This window comes from Gymnoscopelus braueri, assembly GCF_963280865.1.
Source record: "Gymnoscopelus braueri genome assembly, chromosome: 17".
Taxonomy (NCBI): Eukaryota; Metazoa; Chordata; class Actinopteri; order Myctophiformes; family Myctophidae; genus Gymnoscopelus; species Gymnoscopelus braueri.
In genome coordinates this window covers 31,469,125-31,487,817 of record NC_137617.1, presented here as the reverse complement: position 1 = coordinate 31,487,817, position 18,693 = coordinate 31,469,125, and the positions used below count along the sequence as shown (strand labels likewise).

Sequence of the window (18,693 nt, the reverse complement as noted above, 5' to 3'; positions counted from 1 at the left end):
ACACATTGGGAAACAGGGGTAGTTCTATAAACAAAGTATTTAAAGTGAGAATCCAATAGGGTTAAATAAATATCATCTATAATAAGTAGGTGACATATACAAGGAAAGAGGAGTATAGGGGTGAGATGGAGTCTGAAGAGATGAGTTTTCAGACTGTAGCAGAAATGGGGAGTGAGTCTGCAGTCATGGCTATAGGGGGATGTCATTAGCTTGGGAGCCCGAGGGAGAAGAGTCTAGGAGCGTTGGCTAGGCTAGATTCTTGTTAGGATAGGATGGACAGATGATTGTGTTAGTCATCACTACTATGCAACTAATAGAGCTATCAAATATTAGGCCATAAATATGAAATATACAAAACATAGGCCTATTTAACCTAGGCGGAGGGAGAGGTGATAAAGAACCCGGCTCTTATCTCAAGGCTAAAGTTGGCCATAGCCGCATTACTATCTCACCCAGCCATTATGTCAATGATGATGTAGCCAGTAGCCTACAACCCACCAGGAAGGGAGCAGTGTTTTTATGGTGTGGCTCCTAGGGGTTCTGCTCTTGCACAACACAGATCCATTTCATAGCTCGAAAGAGCTCTCTTTCTTGTAGCAGGGAATTGCAGAAACAAGTTAAGAAGTGAATCAATTGCTACAGTTTTTGATATAAGGACAAAATAGAAACCTTGCACTGGTAATTTATGACCGGCATGGGAGCTGAACCTTTTTATATAATTGTTTTAATGGATGAGTTGTGTTGCTCAATTAATAGGAAGGAGGAAGGGTTGGGAAGGGATGGGATGATGAAAGGTGGGTAAAGGGAGAAGGGTGGGGGATGATTTCAATTATGTTGATTTTGCACTGCTTGAGATGTAAATTTGATTCCATGTGCAAAAATCTATAATAATTGAATGAGGAAAAAAAAACAAGTGACTTTAACTCCATATACAGTAGGGTTCCGGAGGTTGCCACTGGTGACTTTTAAATATGGCCATGGAATACCTGGATGGTGCAAAGAAATGTGTATGATTGCTATTTATTGACTTCTCGCGCTTTTTTTTCCTTTTCTTTTTTTTCTTATGATTTAGAGTAGCCAAAAAATGTTTTACCCCCCATTTCTCCCCAATTTAGTCGTTATGCCAATTGATTCCTCCCCACACACACATTTCTGTGTTGTCACTGCAGTCGTATCCTATACTGACTCACCTACCAGTGCGGAGCCCCCACCGAGAGGACTTAAGAGTCTTCGTCCTACTCCTCCCGCCCAACACTCCATAGCAACACTCCTGGCGCTTTTAACTGTATCGAGCCTCGCATTTTAGGACTTAGCACATACCAGCATCCACAACATTGACCCTGGATTAGTATGCCGGCTGTCAGATCTTTTAAGTGACAGTTCTGAAAAGGTGAAAGTGGCATTTTATCTGATGCCCTTTTATCTTCCACTGGCTCCCTCCAGGGGTGTGGGCTCCTCTCACCACTTTTATTTGTTTTGTACACACATGTATGTCCATGTCATCATGAGGACTAATCAAGTTGGCAGGTGATTACACTATTGTGTCCATGCTCAGTAATGATGAAACTGACCATGGTCCGGTGGTGGATTAATCTATTGACTGGTGCAAACACCCCTTCTTGGATATTAATGTGTCTAAAACAGAGGAAATGAAAATTGAATTTAGGAAGAAGCCTCCCTCTATTCATGGCCAAGCTGATGTTCAACAGTATTTGAGGACATAATTCATGATAAGTTAACCTTTGAACCAAATACTGGTGTTGTTTGCGCCTGCATAGGCCTTTCAGTGTATGTATTTGTAATGGAAGTTAGTTCAGAGGTTTCAATGTTGACACCACCTTTATGATAATGTTATATTCTTGTTTTATAGAATCGGTCTAATCTTGTCTTTTATTTGCTGATTTGGGCCTCTTACGAACCTTGAAAAACAGGAACAAGATATAGAAGATATAGAATGTGCATTAAATTGAGGGTTTTGAGGGACCTCCCCCATATCTACAAAGTCAGAGCCACAAAGAAGGCCCAGTCAATTATTTGCTGACGATAGTAGTCACCCCTTGTTCAGTGGGTTCAGGTTGCTCTTATCTGGTTGCAGATATGAATTGTCTGCCTGCCAAGATGCAAGATGCAGTACCAATACCAATAGATAATCTGTCCCTCCCTGCTGCTTTTGGCCTTTTAAGTAACACTATTTCTATGTGTAGCCGCCTTATGTTTCTGTGTGATTGCCATGTGTTGGTTGTTGTTGTTGATGATACTGCTGACTGTGCAAAGTGCCCTTTGAGGATAATACATCCATTGTGTTAAACCCTGAAAGTGTAAAATGTACCTTTATGTGTAGCCGGAGTGGCTAGCAGGCAGTGTCTCAGTCTTCGTCTGCTTTGTTTGTTGGCCTTGTCATCTCTTTTTCTCAGACAAACCCTGTTAACAATCCATGGGCTAGTATTCAGATGACCTATAGCGAACTGGATCGACATGGAAAATCCAGGAAAACTAGGCCTACATGGTTATTGGCCGTTTTTGACCACAATGAAAAGACAGTAATGAGGAACAACAGCCTTCCTCTTCAAATGGGTTATTCCACCAAACTGTGGAGCAGTTACCGACTGTCAACCATTAGGCTGTTGAACTAGTGCTGAGCCCTGTCGCCATGTTAGTCTTGGTGACACAGGTTGTCACAAAAGCATGATCACATTAGCCTATTATGTACATCTTACAATGATTACACTCCATTGCTGCTGCACTGGCACTATTGCTTATGGGGCACAAGTATGTTTGAAAGCTGCTGCTAAGTGATCTCTCTCACCTGCACAAATGTGATTCTATATCTGCAGCAAATGTTTTTCTACTGCACAAGAAGCAAATTTCTTCTATATTACAACCGAAGACTCTGACTCACTAGTCACTTAGGTTGTGCCATTGCCCGGTTACATAAACACTTGCATCTCCGTGGACATGGCCTCCATGGACAATTGCTCCATGGACAATTGTTTGCCTCACATTCACCCATCCACACACCAAACTGCAGAGGAAACCATATAGGCTACATGTTCCTGGTGAGCAGCTCTTGTGAAGAGTGAACCATATCTTCATATCACTGTTCCTCACTAATGCCCATCATAAGATGGCACAATTTCTGCCTACCTCTGTGTTTCAATGGTGGGCTATGGACAGTTCAGAAAACTGCCTACCAATGATATCATCGATGGGGATTCCAAGCTAATAGAAACGACAACCTTTCTCTTCCTGGAAGGTTAGCGTGCTGTTATTGCATTGATAGTTTGAAATGTGTGTGTGTGTGTGTGTGTGTGTGTGTGTGTGTGTGTGTGTGTGTGTGTGTGTGTGTGTGTGTGTGTGTGTGTGTGTGTGTGTGTGTGTGTGTGTGTGTGTGTGTGTGTGTGTGTGTGTGTGTGTGTGTGTGTGAGAGAGAGATACTGTATGCAAAAAGGACACATTTCAGTTACCTTGTTTTAATTGACAATAATGATATGAAGAAAGAAGAAAACAATAGAAAACACAATAGAGAGTACATTAGAGCTATAGTGAAATGACATCTTCAAGTATTTACTGACATCTGCTGGTGGATAAAGTTCTAAGCAACATTACAGAAGGGAAACAGCTACACAGAGAAGTTTATCACTTCATAATAAGCCGAATCTCTTCATCACCAAGGATGGTCCTGTAATAAAATAAAATAAAATCCAGATCTTTTGTAGGTGTTTTTGCTTTGTTACAAAGCACATGGGTAGGCATACACGGCACCTACCTGAGAAGTCCAACAGCCAGCAGGGCTCCACCTATTGGTCCAGCCCAGTAAACCCAGTGGTAGGTCCAATAGTTGGCCATCACAGCTGGACCAAAGGCCCTGGCAGGGTTCATGCATGTCCCTGACACATCTCCACTGGATCAAAACAGAGAGCACAATGAGAGCTTTTTGGGGGGAAAGTTGTTGGCTAGTTGGAATTTGCCAAAATATTCAAACATATATGAATTATATTTCTTAAAAACTGCCTATTTAAGAAGGCGAGACTGTGGTAAGATGGTGAAAATGCTGTTTTACAGGTGAAGACAGATACAGCTTTTTAGGTTTTAGCTGTAAGGATGGCTATGTCCGTCGGTTGGTTTGTCCAGCCATCCAATGCTTCTGGCTGGACTGCCATAGAATTAGCTGTGCAACTCCATGCTCTGTAGAGCAGTGGCTCAAGTATTCAAAAAGTACATGCTTTGAAAAAATATTAAAAAAAAGAAATTGGAGTGGAGTCAAAGTGCAATATTTGTCTTGGAAATGTAGTGAAGTGAAAGTGAAAGTCATAACTATCCAAAAATACAAATACTCAAGTTAAGTACAGACGATACTAAAAAAAATCACTTAAGTAGGCCTACAGCATTCAAGTTACTGCACCACTGTTCATTTCAAGGCCAAAGTTGGCCACAGCCAGCCACATTATCTCACCCTGCCAGGATCGTGACGATGACGGTGCAGCCCACTAGGAAGGGAGCCAAAGGGTTTTTTGTCTTTTTGTTGACTGCCACCAGCAGCACCACCATAGTGATTAAGCAGGTCATGGCAATTTCTCCAAAGATGGCGCCCGCTAGCTGGTTTTCTGACTTAAGAATGTTGAAAGCAGCTCCACTGGCATTGAAGTAACGGTCTGCCGGTGTCATGATCTAGGGTGAAATATTTGTAATAATAAAATCACAGATTTGTACTGTATTTGTACTAGCCTACCGTATGTTAAATGTAGTAATTTGTAAGAAACAATTAGGCTAAACTATATCAACTGCACTTCAAAGCCACACCCACAAGAAAACACTACAAAATGCACAGCAGTTTCACTTGAATAATTATGTAGCCATGGCTTTATACTAAACCCTATATTTACTTAAACCCTACTTTGTTGACCTTTATTGACCGTCCTTTTTCCCACTTTACCGAAAATAGCTGATCATCAAGCTCACTGTGTTGCAATATAACGCTTTATGAGCTTGTCGATCTGCTATTTTCGAGGAATGTTCACCCCAGAATAGTGATGATAGGGTTCAAGTGGTTAATTTACCAATGGCTATGGATTTGACACTGACCTTCGCCATCCCAGCTCCCAGGACACCGCCAATGAGTTGACTGACAAGATAGGGCCCCACCATCATTAGCTCCATGCCTCCACACAGGTAGATGGCTATGGTGAAAGGCGGGTTGAAATGGGAACCACTGGGAGTGGAGTGAGAAATGAAGAGTGAGAAACAAAGAGCAAGAGCAGGTGCCATATGGCCATTGCAAGTTAAGCCTATATGTGCACTGCAGGTGATGTAATTCTATTCTGAATATGCATTTAGCATTTACCAAAGGATGCATAATAAGACAATGAGAATCAACAATACTGATTGTAAAAAAAAGAAGAAGATATAAAGCAGCATTTCCATATTCTCAGTGTAAGTCAGTGTAAAAGCAAATCTATTTTATTTGAAAAGAATCAAACACAAACAAAAAAACAATAAATACCTGATGTTGCCCATGACAGCAACCAGCACTGCCACAGCCAGTCCATGCACCAACGCCGGCTGCAGCCTTCCTGCTGCAGGCACATTTTCTATGACAGACACACAGCCAATGAACACAAAAAACATGGTCCCCACGATCTCCGCCAGGCAGGGCTGGATCACCGTCTCGAACTTGTTGGGAGGTCTGGCGGCAGGCGGCTCCTTGCCCTTCTCCATCAGTGTGGAGTCAATATCCTCCATCTCCATTTTTTCAGATGCCATCGTGGGTAAAAAGGTATTCTTGACCTGCCTGTTATATAGTAATGTATACAACAAACCCACTGTCCATGACTCTCTGTGGCCTGTCAGAAGCAACACTGGATGAGTTCACTCCTGTTATGCACTTGGCCATGGATAAGTTCCTGAACCTCGTAGCCCTGGCCCTCTCTGACAAGTACAGATAAGCTGCGCCTGCCATGGATATACTGCAAGCCAGACGCAGTCCGGCGAGTGAAAGGCCACATATCCTTGTCATTCCTGGTGAAAATAATAAATACATGTAATTGATACAAAACACAAACTTGTCCTTTATTCAATGTGTCTATATGTTGGTGATTTTTGTCTTTTCTTTTTTCTTTACTGCTTTCTTTCTTTCTTTCTTTGTTCTTTTTTGTTAGACTTCAGCATTCAGCACAGCAGTTAACCCATAAGTCCAATAGTTGGCCATCATGGCTAAATGGCCTGGCAGGGCTCAAGCACATGCATCTCTGAGGCCTACATCTCCACTGGATCAGGACAGAGAGCAGAATGATTGGCAGAATGATGTAGCCTAGAGGCTACTTATTAGTTTTAGGCAAACTTATCTAAATTTGTATTTCTTCTTTAAATTAAATAGGCTATGTAGGCTACCTATATTCATATAGGTACAGTATAAGGCGGTCGTAATATAGAAGAAAGTTTGTTTTACAGGTGAAGAAATGTTTTTTAAATCATTACTATAGTTAATAACTTAATTGGACCAATAAATACATTTGACTATTTGTCAATTTGCAATTCAGCAGATGCCTTTACCGACAAACGACTTAAATGCAAATAGAGTGCAAAGAAAACCTTGCTACAAAGTAGGGGAATACCTGACTAAACAACATGCTATCTAAATAACACTTGGCATTTGTGGACAAGCAAACACAATAGGCTTCCGTATCTAAATAACAAGCAAAATCAAGGTGCACACAGTCACACACCAGTATTGTGGAGGTTCTGACCTTGGCATAAAGATTCAAATCAAAGGGATGAGGAGGATGCACACTCGTAGCCACGATGCAGAAAGTTTATTAAACTTGGAGGAGCATGTATCACTAATTGATGCTCAACAGGGACAATTTGCAAGTCACCCCTGCAAAACAATAAACACGTGCAGCCCAGTCGAGTTTTCCAGTATATTTTATTTGATGAGATATGAGAATGTCATATTCTTGTTTTAATTAATTTGTTTAACCTTCTCTATTATTTGCTGATTTGGGCCACTTACGTACCTTGAAAAACAGGAACAAGTTAGAAGATATAGAATGTGCACCTCTCCCATATGTACGAAGTCAAAGAAGGCCCAGTCAATTAGGCTATTGCTGACGGGAACCTACCAGTGACACAAATGTTACTGGTTCAAACAACAGCACCAGGTCATTTTCCAGCTGTAAACTGGTGAGAGAAGAAGCTAGTGCCTGGTACTACATCAATGTTGCCCATGCCCAGAGCCGGATTTTGGGTCATTGATGAGGCCCCCCTTACCACAAAATGATAAACTTCAACTACACAAACTAGGAATTATGACACATTTATATCATTGGCATAATTTAAAGCACACGAGGAAAAAGAAAGGCCGTACACTGAGAACGACAGGAAAAGCTATATAGGGTATTAATGGCTTCTGATTTTTGCAAGTCAACTTGTTGTTTGATGACGTCTCATCCCATTGACACACAAAGGGGGACCACGCACAGACAGCTTGGTGTCCAACAATGAGCAACTTGTTGGCCTGACTACAATATAGTTAAGTGCAGCAGCATGATTAGGCTACTGTCAACAACAACAAATACCACATGGCTTTTGGCTACCTTAAATTGTTTGGTAATATAACTGCACATGATGCACAATAGTGGTTGTACTGTACAACATTATAGCATGTGGGTCTGTCTTTATTTCGGACATATAATTTTACGGGCTCATGTCGGTGTTTCCTACAGTGCGTGTGCGTGTGTGTCTATAGGATATATGCACAAAGGACACATTTAAGTTACCTTGTTTTAATTGACAATAAGTGAAGTGAAAATAGAAAACAATAGAAAACACAATAGAGAGTACATTAGTACTATAGTGAAATGACATCTTCAAGTATTTACTGACATCTGCTGGTGGATAAAGTTCTAAGCAATATTTCAGAAGGGAAACATCTACACAGAGGAGAAGTTTATCACTTCATAATAAGCCGAATCTTTTCATCACCAAGGATGGTCCTGTAAAAAAAACAAATACAAAATAAAAATCAATATTTTTTTTTAGGTGTTTTTGCTTTGTTACAAAGCACATGGGAAGGCATACACGGCACCTACCTGAGAAGTCCAGCAGCCAGCAGGCCTCCACCTATTGGTCCAGCCCAGTAAACCCAATGGTAGGTCCAATAGTTGGTCATCACTGCTGGACCAAAGGCCCTGGCAGGGTTCAAGCATGTCCCTGACACATCTCCACTGGATCAGAATAGAGAGCACAATGAGAGCTTTTCGGGGAAAAGTTGTTGGCTAGTGGGAGTACAAATATTTAAAAATATATATATTTCTTAAAAACTGCCTATTTAAGAAGGCGAGACTGTGGTAGGATGGTGAAAATTGTGTTTTACAGGTGAAGCTTTTTAGGTTTTAGCTAAGGATGGCTATGTCCATCGGTTGGTTCTGAATGGACTACCATGGAATTAGCTGTGCAACTCCATGCTATGTAGAGCAGTGGCTCAAGTATTCAAAAAGTACATGCTTTGGATTTTTCTTTATTGAAAATTGAGTATTGACAAGTACAAATTTCAAAATAAATGTAGTGGAATCAAAGTGCAATATTTGGAAATGTAGTGGAATGAAAATGAAAGTCATAAGTATCCAAAAATACAAATACTCAAGTAAAGATGATACTCAAATAATGCACTTAAGTACAGTATTCAAGTTACTGTGCACCACTCTACATTTCAAGGCCAAAGTTGGCCACAGCCTATTATCTCACCCAGCCAGGACGTTGATGATGACGGTGCAGCCCACTAGGAAGGGAGCCAAAGGGGTTTTTGTCTTTTTGTTGACTGCCACCAGCAGCACCACCATAGTGATTAAGCAGGTCATGGCAATTTCTCCAAAGATGGCGCCTGCTAGCTGGTTTTCTGACTTGAGAATATCGAAAGCGGCTCCAGTGGCATTGAAGTAACGGTCTGCAGGAGTCATGATCTAGAGTGAAATATTTATAATAAAAAAATCACAGATTTGTACTGTACTTGTACTAGCCTATGTTAAATGTAATAATTTGTAAGAAACAATTAGGCTAAACTATATCAACTCACTTAAACACCCACACGACCCAACAAGAAAGCACCACAAAATGCATAATTTCACAGCTAGAAAGTGTCATACTATACAGCAGTTTTACTTGAATAATTATGTAGCCATGGCTTTATATTAAACCCTATATTTACTTAAACCCTATACACTTTGTTGACCTTTATCGACCTTTTTCCTGCCACCAAATTGCTTCACCGAAAATAGCTGATCATCAAGCTCACTGTGTTGCAATGCGACATTATGAGCTTATGAGCTTGTTGATCGGCTATTTTCGAGGACTTTTCACCCCAGAATAGGGATGCTAGGGTTCAAGTGGTTAATTTGCCAATGGCTATGGATTTGACACTGACCTTTGCCATTCCAGCTCCCAGGACACCTCCAATGAGTTGACTGACGAGATAGGGCCCCACCATCATTAGCTCCATGCCTCCACACAGGTAGATGGCTATGGTGAAAGGCGGGTTGAAATGGGAACCACTGGGAGTGGAGTGAGAAATGAAGAGTGAGAAACAAAGAGCAAGAGCAGGTGCCATATGGCCATTGCAAGTTAAGCCTATATGTGCACTGCAGGTGATGCAATTCTATTCTGAATATGCATTTAGCATTTACCAAAGGATGCATAATAAGACAATGAGAATCAACAATACTGATTGCAAAAAGATATAAAGCAGCATTTCCATATTCTCAGTGTAAGTCAGTGTAAAGCAAATCTATTTTATTTGAAAAAACAAAAACAAATACCTGATGTTGTCCATGACAGCAACCAGCACTGCCACAGCCAGTCCATGCACCAATGCTGGCTGCAGCCTTCCTGCTGCAGGCACATTTTCTATGACAGACACACAGCCAATGAACACAAAAAACATGGTCCCCACGATCTCCGCCAGGCAGGGCTGGAACACCCTCTCGAACGTGTTGGGAGGTCTGGCGGCAGGCGGCTTCTTGCCCTTCTCCATCAGTGTGGAGTCAGAATCCTCCATCTCCATTTTTTCAGATGCCATCGTGGGCAAAAAGGTATTCTTGACCTGCCTGTTATATAGTAATGTAACAACAAACCAACCGTTCACGAATCTCTGTGGACTGTCAGACACGACACTGGCACCTGTGATTATATATGGTCTGTGTGACCTATTAGAAATAACGAAATCTGGCAGAGGCAGAGCTGGACTGATATTACCACATATCATAAAACCTCAAAGAGGGCCCGTTACAGTTTATCATTAAGCACGTTCACTGACCTCAGTCTTTATCCCAAAGCATCTTGTCCAAACTAGTGTGTAGATAAAGCCGGAGTTTTACATGAAGGGATCAAAGTGACAGTGTGTAAGGTGAAAAGGTAGCAAACCTGCTAATCTAAACTGATATCAAGCAAACCGCCTAACCCTAACAGACATGGGCTTCCACTCTGCAGTTCTGGAAGTGCATGGAATTAGGTGAAATTGGAGTTAGGCAGACATGTGCAGGACTCGATTTCGCATGTCCATCATGACCATCATCATTGTTTGTGTGCAGATCCACAAACTTCGGTCTGTGGATCTGGTTTAGAAGGAAATCCCACCATAGCTCTCTCTGCAGTGATTTTTCTGTCTCCTGTTCCTTGATTGTCTGTCACATCCTCCAAGTAAAGAAAATATAGTCCCTCACTCCCTGGAATACTTATTCATTCAGAACTGAATTTGTTAGAAGAATCCATTTGAAAAAAAAGGCATGCGAGAGATGCATGCACGTATACTTGTATAGTATGTGCAAACATTACACATGCTTCGTGCTTATGTGTATGCAAATGCAACTGGCATAGCATACATTCATGGGGGTGCTATGGGGTTAGATGGGTGTAGAAACATTCCTTATACATGCATAATTTGGGAACACAAATACATTTTGACAGTAAAGAAGGAGGCTGTATAGGCCTACTACAGTGGTGGAAAAAGTACTCAAATTCTTTACTTAAGTAAAAGTACCAATACTGCAATATAAAAATACTCTGTTACAAGTAAAAGTCCAGAATTAAAAATGTACTTGAGTAAAAGTACAAAAGTATTGGCATCAAAATGTACTTAAAGTACCAAAAGTAAAAGTACTAAATATTTGAAAATAGCAGATCTACAAGCTCACAACGCGTCGCGGTGCGACGCGTTGTAAGCTTGTAGATCGTCTATTTTCAAATGGCCTAGGTATAAAATAGGTTTAAAGTGGTTAATGCATGTTTCATAATATCATAATTTATATCTGAAAAGTAACTAGTAACTAATGTTCTCCAATAATTGTAGCGGAGTAAAAGCACAATATTTGCCTCTGAGATGTAGTGGAGTAGAAGTAAAAGTATTGGAAATTGGAAATACTCAAGTAAAGTACAAATACCTCAAAATTGTACTTAAGTACAGTACTTAAGTAAATGTACTTAGTTACTTTCCACCACTGGCTACAACATGCTACAGTATGTTACGGTTATATTTAGGTGCAGACAAGGGCACTGCTTTATATGACTTTAATCTAGCTTTATTGTGCAATTCAGTGCCGTGTCCTTACAAAGTAATAAAATTATAGTAGCATGGTTTTCCATTCAAGAACTTTGAACCAAATAATGATTATAAAAAGACAGTAAACCGATAACAAACATTTAATCATTTGTCAGTATAGATTTTATTAATACATTTCATACAAATTGCTCCAGCCACATTAACAAAGACTTCAGTTCACAACAGTGGCGTCATTTGGGGTATGGTATGGCACTTGCCACCCCCTAGTGTTCATATTTAACCTCAAATTCAGTTCTTTTATGCATATTTTCCCCAACTCTGAATATATATATTTTTTTGCAGATTAATCTGATTTCAGATCAACGCTATCGCTGAGTGCATCTCAATCCATGCCCGTCCATCTACATGCGACATGTGACACATGTTATAGATACGTGTTTTTGTTTAGTCTGCAACCATACATTTGTCTGTCTAAATAAACAAATAAAGTAAATCAACCACTTTCAACCTGATATCCCATATATTTATCAACCACTTTCAACCTCTAACATTTTCAAACATTCCCTACCACCCTGTAATTTTTCTGAAAAGAGGCCTAATTGAAATTAAATGCTCTACATTTGAATGACCCAGTGACGGACAGTTTTCAGTTACACAATCCAATCTCTGTCTTCCCCTCAGCCTCCCAAGAAAAAGGGTGCATAAGTGTAATGCAAAAGTTTTAAAATAATATAAAAAATGGGAGGCCTTCTCTAGTCGTCTTTCAACATGACCCGAGTCCCCTGGTCTCCAAACAACAATCTGCAATAAAGAACACAAAGAAATAAGTAAATGGATGTCAGAACTGCCATTGATAGATGAGCAATAAGTTAACACTTTTGTTCCCAAAACCATTATCAATTAGGGTACACCACCAGAGTGACGTAGTACAGCTGTAAAGAAAAAGTCAACATTTTGTATCAGACCATTCTTGTGTTGTGAAGCAAGGACACAGGCTTTCTGGCCTGGCAAATAGCCTACTGTTAAGCAATCTGTCATATCTACCAAATTCATGCAGAGAACATAATTCAGCCCTATGTGTCTCAAGTTTAAATTCAGTTTTACCAATGTGTGGCCCCTCACTCACTTTATCAAAGTCAGTATGGCCGTCTGGAAAACAAATGCTGTACTAGCATAGACTACAGTCACAGTCACCAGCCATATACTAATATACTTTCATTGTGAATGGTACATTTCACAACATTTCTTCCTCTTTGGCCAGGAGCCAAGTAAAACATTGGAAGTTTTATTCTCAAAATCCAGTTGGCTGGTAAAACAGAGGTGTCTTCAAAGCAGGCAGCACAGCGGAAAGAAAAAGTAAATCCAAATTGTAGCAATGCATTTCATCAAAGTGTCCTTGACCAGACACTGAACTCTGTTATTAAGTTTGTCTAGACTAGAATCCATTGTCCGCCTTCTGATTGATCCCTGACCAACCAACCAGCAGGCTCCTTCCTACTTGTTCTGCCCTGGTTCCGCCTCCTTCCGTTTCATTCCGTTTATGCGGAGTTTGCAAAAATAATTGAAAAATATGTTATGCCCTCCACCGGAGATGTTACTTTTTACCGAGGCCAAGTTTGAAATAATAATTGAAGTGAAGTGTAGTCGTTGGAGAGAGAAGACTTGACAATTGATTGAATGAAACATATATTCCCATATATATGAGCATATCAGTCAGATCAGAGGTTATGGGCTGATAAGCTGAAAGTAGTGTAGATGTGTATAGTGTGCGTCTATCACTCAAACAATAAGTGTTGTAGGGTTTCCGGATTTGGCAGCAGTTCAGTTGGCCTACAGGGCATTCAATACTGTACTACAGTAGTTGTATTGTTGACGCCTCAGAATTGTCCTTGTTCTGAATAGAAAATCACATTGCTTTATCGCCTTGTAATATTCGTGTTCTGTATGCATGTGCTCATTACACAAACAGTTCTAAAGAATATACAGACATACAGATGACACAATTTAGCCTACTATTTCCCGATGGGAATAGGCAGAAAGAAGAAGAAGACTTCACGACACGTATCCAGTATTCCTGGTGCCAACTCTGTTTTGGTACCCAGTATTCCCCGTGCCCACTCTGTTTTGGTGCCCAGATTTCCCAAGTACCTATTCTACCTCGGTGACCAGTATTCTCCTGTGCCCACATTTTTTGGTGCCCACTCTTTATGTACTCTTTTAAGACTAGTTGACATCAGCCAGTTGGTCACTATTGTTATAATTGTTGTTATTTATTGACCAGTAAGCGATTAGGAAATACTGTCTACTGTGGAAATAATAATCGTGGTGGCTGCATGTTAAGAGTATTCTCTCAGTTGAAAACAGAGAAAGAGAGAAAAGAACAAGGAGAGAATAAACAGAAGACAGACTTGAATGTTAACTTAGACAAGGTGAAATATATAATTAGAAAACCTTTAATACAACCCAGAAAAAAATACGATCAACTGAGCCCACTAATAAATGATTTAGCTCTGACCATTGTTCACATTATCTTGGATTATAAAGAAAAGCACAATTAAAGCGCAACCTAGTGGCTGTTGTCTGAAACTGTGAAAGTTAAAGTTGGCATACTGTAAATAGGCAATGATGATAGATATGCCGAAGTTACATTTTATTGACATAAGGCAAAGGCAAACGATGGTGGTGATATTAAAATAAAGTCAATACCTCCAAATGGTTTATGTTTGCTAGAATAAAAGGCAAATTTCCTTGTGCCAGGATTAAATAATTGATAAGTGTTAACTTTTAAATCAGAAAATTATCTGACCTATAAACAAACTAGAACGACATTCATGTTTTACCTAAAAATCAGTTCGAATTAAGTTAAGTGAGTCATGGATCCCATTTAAGTGCAGCATTTGACCCCCTTTGCACAAAATGAGTGTGTCCTCGATGTCGAGTATAACAGCACATTGGCCTGGCTATAATTTTGCAAGAAGTCAAAATAACAGACAACCACAAAATTACTCTAGGAGCCTACCTACAAAACAGACTCCCATATCCTGTGGACCCTCAGGGGTCAATGGATCCCAGTTTGAGAATCACTGAGTTCATAGCTAGTGCTACTACCTTATCCCATTAAAACCAGGAAAGCATCTGTGTCATTTTAGATTTTAACTATATATATATAGCGCATTGGTTCGCAAAGTGGGGTCTAAAGTAGTTAATATAGCGTCACAATCATTTTAACCACTTTAACCATTGTTTTATACTTTGGCTTTTCAAAAATAGCAGATAAACAAACTCATGAGCTTGTAGATATGCTTTTAGCAAATATTTTGAGATGGGGGGTCCGCGGCCAAATACATATAATTTTGGGGGTCCTTGACATGAAAAGGTTTGAGCACCATTGTGATATACTATAGCAACATACATTTTTCAGAAAACTTGTTAGGATTTATTAGACATTTGTAGAATCTGCCTCAGGTCTTAATGGGTTAAAACATACCTGACGAAGCTGACAGAGAGCAGTGATCCACAGAAGGGTCCAACCCAGTAGATCCAGTGATGATCCCAAAAGTTGGCTGCCACTGCAGGGCCGAAGGCTCTGGCTGGGTTCATACAGCCCCCAGATACTGATGCTCTGAAACCACAAATATTGGGTGAACCCACAGGGATGGCTTCTCATTTAAGATGCATATAATGCCACTTTTTTAACAGTTTCAAAGATAATGTATAACTATCATTCCAGTACGGAATGTTTTCGAAGTTCCTTTCGAAAAAAGAAAGAAGAAAAAAGGCGAAGAGCTCTAAAGACATCCAATAGTCAAATTTACTGTGAAAGTTGAGAACAGCAAAACAAAGGGAGCAGATTTCTGATGATTACTGTGAAAGTAAGAGTATTCATCTAGAACAACAACCTCACTGAGATAGGGTGAACAAGCAAAATGCTCAAACATGTGAGAGACTGTGGGGATGAATGCACAAATTGCTTTATTGGTCATGTCCCATTTTAAATTATTTTAGTTGGCTATCACTATAAGGGTTAAGGTTAGGGTTAAATTGTCAGGTCTACTTGCTCTGTAAAGTAGGCTATCACATGTAGTGGTTGGGAGAGGTGTAGGATATTCCTATTTATTTTGCAATAGTTCTGAGAATGTGTCCTGAAACAAATAACATAAATCTGACTTACTTACTAAATGTCCTCAGATTAAAAAAAAAAAATAAGTTGCCAATAATCACATAATGTGAAATAATGTTTGTTTTTGTTTGTTTGTTTTACAATATGTGAAAGGTTTTCTGGGATTTACTGCTTTGGCCTACTGGCAGCGTGGCACTGATCGGTCTGCGGCGAACAGACAGACACAAAGACAATGCAAAAAATTATAAAACACATTCTGAACATAGAAATATTCCCTGTATACTCAAAAACATAATCTACTATACATTTGCAATGATATAATAAAACAATTGAAGAAAATTATACTGACACCACTGAGACTAAGCTGAGCCACTGAGCTGCCCAACCCTATAATGTAGGGTTGTAGATGAAGGTTTACAGCATGCTTTTTTGCTCTGAGCCTTACATGCCCAGTACACCAGTAGTCACAGTAAGGCCGATGACGAAGGAACCCAGCATGGAACGGGTACGGCCGTTGACAGCTACCATGCACACCACCAAGGTGAGGAAGAGGGTCATCATCAGTTCCGCCACAATGGCTCCACCAAAGAACTCTGAGCCTTTCACCTGAATGTAGGCGCCGCTGGAAAATAATAAGTTCCGTGCAGTGGGGAACATAGACTGGATATAAAAGAGAGATTAGGTTAGTTATATTATATTATATTTATATTATATTGTGAACTGAAATGATATATTATTATATAATTATTATATAGTTATGAAACCGGAGACGTTGGAGTTAATTCTATTAAATATTCTACATCTGAGAATGTTTTTCTTTTGTTTCCACGGCAAAGCAGGAGAAAGGGAAACCCTAGGCCTGTGTACCTATTGAATTTGTCCGTTTGTCAAATACAGACAAATTAGTGTAAAAAAAAACTGTAGGTGCCCTGCCATCGATAATCCAAAGCACCATGTTGAGCCTAAAATTGTGTTAAAAAAATTCTGGCCGATTCTCGCAGCCATATCCAAGACATTTAAGTATTTCCTGTCTACAAGTTTCAGTGGGCCAACACCACCCTCACCTGCTCTGTTTTGGACAGTTTTTCTTGGTTCAGGTCATTATGGGACCATCAGTGCTGAATCATAAGCTTATAAAACCAGCTTTGTATAGAGCAGACAGTGATCACATTATTATTATAATGTAGAAATAACAATTGCCCCCAGACAATTTGCCAAAAAGAATCCAATAATTTTCTTTTGACAATGTGTTGTAAGAAAAGTGTCTAATAGTCAATTTTGTATTAATTAATTAACTTTGGTATGTAAGCTATGTCCAAACTAAGTACAGCAATTCAAAGTTTCACAGTTTGTGAAATGTTGAGTGATTGGTAGAAAAAGTAAACACAGAAATTAATCAAGATAGCATTTTTTTTGCAAATTCAATATATTCAATACAAGTCTACTAAATGATATATATTATGACGTAATATGAAAAAAGGATAATAAATATGAACTGTACATACTGTCATTGTGAGACATTATACTAAAACCAGCTCCTACCTGGGCCAAAGCGGCACCAATCATTCCTCCAGTTAGCTGAGCCAGGAAATAGGGCAACAGTAGGACAAGCTTCATTCCTCCACACAGGTACACACTCAGAGACACTGCAGGGTTGAAGTGCCCTCCACTGAAACCATAGAGTCCATTACCTTAGGTCAACTGTTTCTCACATGTAAATGAATTAGGGATACTGTAAGTATGAACTGTCTCAAATCTGGGTTTCTTTGTATTTGCAAATACGTATTTTGAGCCGGGGACAATCATAAGAGAATATTTGGCAAAATATTTTGAAAATACCAGGTATACAAGTGTACGTGTCGAATCGCTGTTACTCGTTTTGCTGGGGACCCCCTGGAACCCCCTCAAGGACCCCTGAGGGTCCCTGGACCCCACTTTGAGAAGCAGTGATTTCAACTACACTTAGATATGTATATGGCCTAATGTACATCATCTTTGGATAACAGCATACATCAAATGGGATATGTTCCATACAGGACAGATTTGTCTGGGATTTTAGGTGGGCAGATCTCCAAAGAAACAAAAAGGTTTGCAGATTTAAACTGCATTTATTTAACCAGTACATAAGCTTTGGGCCACAGTAGCATGCACCTTCCTAATATTTTGGGAATATAAACTGATAAAATCTTCTGCCTCATGAAATTAAACAGTGAATAAAAATGTTAAGGCTTCCTTCAAAACAAGGCCTGAAAATCCATCTTTCAGGGGGTCAAAGGGGGAGGTAAACTCCAATAGAAAGGTGATGGCATTCACTGGCTAGTCCCCCCCCCTTTTCTACTCTGTACATGTTTTACATTTGTTTATGATATTGTATTGGTGTTATTTTTATGCTATGTTGATGAATTTAATACATAGGACCACAATGTAAACAAGTCTCCAGGACTTTTTTGTGTTATCCTCTTAGCTAAAATGTCTGACCATACCTCATGCCGTTTACATTTCTGTCTAATTAAGTTTTCAATCAATCAAAGGCCTTGCAACCTCTCCAAACCCCCACTAATGAGCCACAGCCAAACTGTTTACAAACACTACTCCAGTCAATATTACATTCAAGATCAATTTCCCATTACATAGTCCACATGTAAAGCTTACACTCTCAGGTTTTTCTGTGTGCCTTACCTGATCTCTCCAAACGCTGCGATGAGAATTGCAAGTGCCAGCCCTTGTGCCAAAGCAGGCTGGATGGAGTGTGGAGCAGTGTTATCCATCACAGAGGCACAACCCGCGAACACAAAGAGGGTAGTCCCCAACAACTCAGCCAGACATGGCTGGGCATACTGTTCAAAGAACGAAACCTTCTTGCTTTTTGATTTGAGTTTGCCTTGCTCTGCCTGCGTCTCCCCGGCTATGGTGAAGACCTCCGATGGCGACTTTGTCTCTGTGCCAGACATCTTGACTGTTGTGGTGTGTCAGGTGCACCTGCTGGTTCTACTGGTCAAATGCTCAGATAAGTTGTGGACGTCTT

At 40.0% G+C, this 18,693-nt stretch overlaps 3 protein-coding genes across 3 annotated transcripts; all 3 read right to left on the bottom strand.

Moving 5' to 3' along the window:
* Window positions 1–3,460: 3,460 nt before the first annotated feature.
* On the bottom strand, window positions 3,461–5,996 carry LOC308104094 (aquaporin-8-like). Its single transcript, XM_080454389.1, has 5 exons — window positions 5,501–5,996; window positions 5,083–5,209; window positions 4,454–4,668; window positions 3,767–3,901; window positions 3,461–3,679 (listed from the first exon to the last, which is right to left on the bottom strand). The coding sequence occupies exons 1-5, from the start codon at window positions 5,758–5,760 to the stop codon at window positions 3,637–3,639; spliced, it is 780 nt and encodes a 259-aa protein (XP_080310515.1). The 5' UTR covers window positions 5,761–5,996; the 3' UTR covers window positions 3,461–3,636.
* A 1,875-nt stretch (window positions 5,997–7,871) lies between these two features.
* LOC308104095 (aquaporin-8-like) lies at window positions 7,872–10,093 on the bottom strand. Its single transcript, XM_080454390.1, has 5 exons — window positions 9,810–10,093; window positions 9,419–9,545; window positions 8,743–8,957; window positions 8,088–8,222; window positions 7,872–7,991 (listed from the first exon to the last, which is right to left on the bottom strand). Exons 1-5 carry the CDS (start codon window positions 10,067–10,069, stop codon window positions 7,949–7,951), a joined length of 780 nt encoding a protein of 259 aa, XP_080310516.1. The 5' UTR covers window positions 10,070–10,093; the 3' UTR covers window positions 7,872–7,948.
* A 2,119-nt stretch (window positions 10,094–12,212) lies between these two features.
* LOC308105083 (aquaporin-8-like) lies at window positions 12,213–18,619 on the bottom strand (the record flags this gene model as incomplete). Its single annotated transcript, XM_080455715.1, has 5 exons — window positions 12,213–12,349; window positions 15,036–15,170; window positions 16,114–16,328; window positions 17,211–17,337; window positions 18,348–18,619. 5 exons carry the CDS (start codon window positions 18,617–18,619, stop codon window positions 12,301–12,303), a joined length of 798 nt encoding a protein of 265 aa, XP_080311841.1. The 3' UTR covers window positions 12,213–12,300.
* Window positions 18,620–18,693: the final 74 nt, after the last annotated feature.

Bases quoted from the DNA above. Each gene is read 5' to 3' on its own strand.
- LOC308104094 (XM_080454389.1), bottom strand. From the start codon at position 5,760: ATGGCATCTGAAAAAATGGAGATGGAGGATATTGACTCCACACTGATG. The intron at 5,210-5,500 runs GTATTTATTGTT...CTCCACTCCCAG, and splicing joins GCTGTCATGGGCAACATCAG to TGGTTCCCATTTCAACCCGC. The intron at 3,902-4,453 runs GTGAGATAATGT...GTTTTGATCCAG, and splicing joins ATCGTCACGATCCTGGCAGG to TGGAGATGTGTCAGGGACAT.
- LOC308104095 (XM_080454390.1), bottom strand. From the start codon at position 10,069: ATGGCATCTGAAAAAATGGAGATGGAGGATTCTGACTCCACACTGATG. The intron at 9,546-9,809 runs GTATTTGTTTTT...CTCCACTCCCAG, and splicing joins GCTGTCATGGACAACATCAG to TGGTTCCCATTTCAACCCGC. The intron at 8,223-8,742 runs GTGAGATAATAG...ATTCTGATCCAG, and splicing joins ATCATCAACGTCCTGGCTGG to TGGAGATGTGTCAGGGACAT.